The following is a 3,805-nucleotide window of genomic DNA, read 5'->3' on the forward strand; positions in this document are numbered from 1 at the left end:
CACACTGTGACACTCCTCTGGCCAGCATGAAGTGCTGAAGAAAGCTGCTCCAGGCTCTCCTACTTCCTAGCTGAGTTTCCTGGGGTGCAGTGACTGCTAAGGAGAACCTCTGTGCAAGGAGGAGATCATGTGTGTCTCCCCCTTCCATGGGGTTGATGGGAGCGGGCTGAACCTTCACATTCCCTTTGAAGGCAGAGTCCCTGTGAATATGCCCTGGCAAGCCATCATAGATGGCAGGTGACCTAGAGAGAGTTGGGAACTCTGGGAATGTGGAGAAAGACTCAGGACCTTGTCTCAGGACTGTCACTTCAGTCACTCTGACCCATAAAAGCCTCCTGCTGCCCTCTCCTGGATTCCCTGCCTCCCCATCTCTTGAGGTAGAATGACCAACATGTACCCCCAGGGGCAAATGACAAGCCTCTTGGTTCTCTAGCACTTCCTGCCCATTAGAAGCTGCTTATCATATGTGTTGTGAGCTGCTGAAGCTTGCTTCATGGGCTCTGCTTCTGGGTGAAGCCTACTTATCCTGCAGACTGCCTGCCATGGGTTTGGGCTTTACAGAAAATCATTTGTCACCCTACCCTGAGCCCAGTGACTGGGCCTTGTACTCAACTACCAGTCAGGTGAAATTGGAGTGGAGCAAGGCAGAATGTATCTTGCCCTCTGTGGTTTGTGTGGCACGCTTGGGTCAGCACCTCTCCTTCATTTTCCCTAGAAGGAGATTGCAGTCTGTTTTCTTAGTACTTTCCTTGTGGTTAATGTGGTCACCTCTAGAGCTGAAGTGTTCTCCTCCTTGTTTTCAGCCATGTATCTAAGGAGAATGGGGAAGAAGCTCCTATGTCTCCATGTCCACAGTTACCACATGACCTTAAAGGGAAAGTGAAATCCCTACATTATCTGTATTCTGAATACACACACACACACATACATACACACACACACACACACACACACACACACACACACACACACATTCAGTGAGCATGTTAAGCACTGTGCAGTGCACAAAACTCTCCCACCTGAGAAAATTGTAAGTTTCTCTTCACTTGCTGTGAAGTTTCAGGTCGATTCTTCTCTCAGGCTCCTCCCACATGTTGAAGAGCACATGTTTGAGAGCCTTTCTCCCCAGTGTCCCAGGCTCTCCATGGCTAATGATGATTTTATTATCACTGTTTATTGTAAGCTGTGACAGACAGCCTGTGAGGCACTGCCTCTCTTCTTCCTTGCTCTCTATTTTCTTCTAGTAACACCTGAAAAGTTCATTGAGGAATTTATTATTCCCCAAATTTCTACATTGCCTTCAGTGACTCCAGATTTACTCCTGCACCCCAATATTACCTTGAGTACGAAGATTAGCATAGCCTCCAAAATTTTCTCATTGTCTCCTTTTCAGTTGTTGTGTCCACACAGCAATCTATTTTCCTGCTATCCTCTCAACATAATTCCCATGTATTCCTTATTTTATAGTTCTTATATTTTATAATGTTTTGAAATCCTTGCTAATGGCTTTTCTTTCAAAGTGTGTTAAGATCCCAATGAAATACCTTATAGCAAATATTATGGTGACACTTCGTAATCTCATCTACATTCTCCAAGTGTTCCTTGTTTTTCCAGGCATCCTATGATACCCTCTTTTCCTGCTCTATCCCCATAGCTGATGTCACCAGCTTATGTACCTTCTCCTTACTCCTTTATGCTAATTCCCTTCAACCCTTACTGCATTTCCACTTTCCCCCTCCCACAGACTAAAAGTTTCTTGGAAGCTACTTGATGTCTGCTAAGGAGTGTCCCTAGAATCTAAATTTGATCCTCACTTAACAGGTGGACAATAAAAGAAGAAAACATGCTATTTACTATGCTTTTATTTATGCTACTTGCGCAGTGAGCATATTCACAGATGTGTTTCTTTACAAGACATCAGACACAAAGGTAAGACAAAACAAGTCTGTTATTTTCCCTCACTCACATTGTACTGGGTATTCCAAACTTTCAAAGAACAGCTCCTTTCCGTGGTTCAAATCCTGTACATCCTACAACATGACAGAAGGTCTTCATTTAATAAGGTTAGCACAGCTGTTGTAGCAAATGTCAATGACAGGAAAAATAACATCAGCATCTTCTCAAGTCCATATTTAAACATATTGTGATTCTTAATCAACAGTGTTATAAAATGAACACAAGATTACAATATCTAATGCAAACACTATTTCTCAGTTTAACAATTAGCACTGATCACAAATACCAAATACAGTGCCCTCCCCACCCTCCACATTATTTTGATTTCAGGACTCTGCCTATCTACTGCACAGAGTACTTTGGATTCTCCTTTCCACTCCTAAGGGTCTGTCTGGGATCTATCTATGGAGTGGAATAACCCCTAGCACCTGAATTCAGTATAGCCTCAACCTCTGCATCATCATCTGAATCCCAGTCATAGTTACATGGCCAGTCTTTGGAGCATCGGTTCCGAACTCTTGCCACAAAATGCATGACTTTCAGCTTGCTCGATTCCACGTGTGCTCGAGGGCCCCAGAAGAACTCGTACTCCACCGGACTGCTGCGGGGCACTGGCTTATAAAGGAGATACCCTCTGCGAACAAACTCTTCTGTAACGACCTTCTTCGGATCTCCAAAGATGCTGTGCTGCCTCCCAGGCTGCATCCCTAACTTCCCCAGCACTTTCCACACCAGAGCCTCCTTGGCGCTGTTGCCCATGATGAAGATGAGGGCTAAAATGGACATTAGGAGACTTTTCTTGGTGCCCTGAAAACTGCTCCGGGTAATGGGCTTTTGCACTAGGGCAGTGCTCGAAGCCTCTGCAGGGGTAGTGGAGGCCTTCTCCGGAGTGCTTGTGTCTTCCTCAGGGCCGCTCAGGCAGTCTTCGGGTGTGCTCGGGACCACAGAAGCCGCCATTGGGGTCTTAGAGGCCTCTGAGGCCTGTATCTTGCGATTGTTGCGATTCTCCTCTGCAGCCTTTGCGTTTCGGCGGCGCCGACTCTTCCGTCCCCTAGGCATGGCTCCTGCCAAGCGCTCAAAGCCTGCAGCAGTTCTGGGGAAGGCTATCTGCAGCGTCGGGGTACAGTGGCTATCTAAGGCAGGGACAGCCGCCGAACCAGGAACGCCAGTGGAGTCTTTGTAGCAAGGAAGCGATCGCTTTCGGCCACAAAGCACTGTCCCCGGCAAGCAGACTTGCGCAAACAGTCGCCGCCCGCACTCGCCGCAGCGCCAAGCGCGCGAGAAACCAGAGCACCATTGGCCCCGCCTCCCTTGCCACGCACACGCCGAACACCCAAGAGGAAGTGGGACGATCCCGCACAGGAACTTCCGCTAGCCGAAAGGAAAAGGAGTGGGTTGCATTTTTGGGTCCCGCAAGGGTAGTTAAGACAGCTAAGGATTGGAGGGGATTTGTCCTGCGCGCAGGAGAGCAGAATCTCGGTATTCTTTAGGCAGGTGCACACATTATCCCATTGGCTCTTAGGTTTTGGCAAGCAGTAGGCCCCTCCATTCTCACCAAAGGCAGGCTGAAAGGGGTGGGGGAGGGGCGCGGCGGAGCATAGTCTTGCAAGGAAGGGGTCAGCTGACCCCAGCCCTCCTTGGCTGCCTGGGCTTACGCAGCACATTCATTCTCCCGCCCGGTTTTTCAGAAGGCGTTTATGTGTGGCTAATTAATTCGTGGGCCCATGGGGGACCAGAATAATAGACTTAATGACCAAAGCGGTGGGTGAGGGGAGGAGAAGGGAGTGCAAAGGCCTCTAGCAGGGCTCAAGAGGCGCAGAGCCTGTACAGTGCTGCGTGTTGGCCTGGG

At 48.5% G+C, this 3,805-nt stretch overlaps 1 protein-coding gene across 2 annotated transcripts; it reads right to left on the reverse strand.

Moving 5' to 3' along the window:
* Nucleotides 1–1,844: 1,844 nt before the first annotated feature.
* Nucleotides 1,845–3,289, reverse strand: Mageh1 (MAGE family member H1). 2 transcript variants are annotated; one of them, XM_035450091.1, is made up of 2 exons: nt 2,442–3,289; nt 1,845–2,030 (listed from the first exon to the last, which is right to left on the reverse strand). In XM_035450091.1, coding segments are annotated over exons 1-2 (576 nt in total). In that variant the 5' UTR covers nt 3,016–3,289; the 3' UTR covers nt 1,845–2,028. The 2 variants fall into 2 exon arrangements, with proteins under 2 accessions (XP_035305982.1, XP_035305981.1); XM_035450090.1 differs by having other exon boundaries at nt 1,845–3,285.
* Nucleotides 3,290–3,805: the final 516 nt, after the last annotated feature.

The sequence above is a fragment of the Cricetulus griseus genome, chromosome X, assembly GCF_003668045.3.
Source record: "Cricetulus griseus strain 17A/GY chromosome X, alternate assembly CriGri-PICRH-1.0, whole genome shotgun sequence".
Lineage (NCBI taxonomy): Eukaryota > Metazoa > Chordata > Mammalia > Rodentia > Cricetidae > Cricetulus > Cricetulus griseus.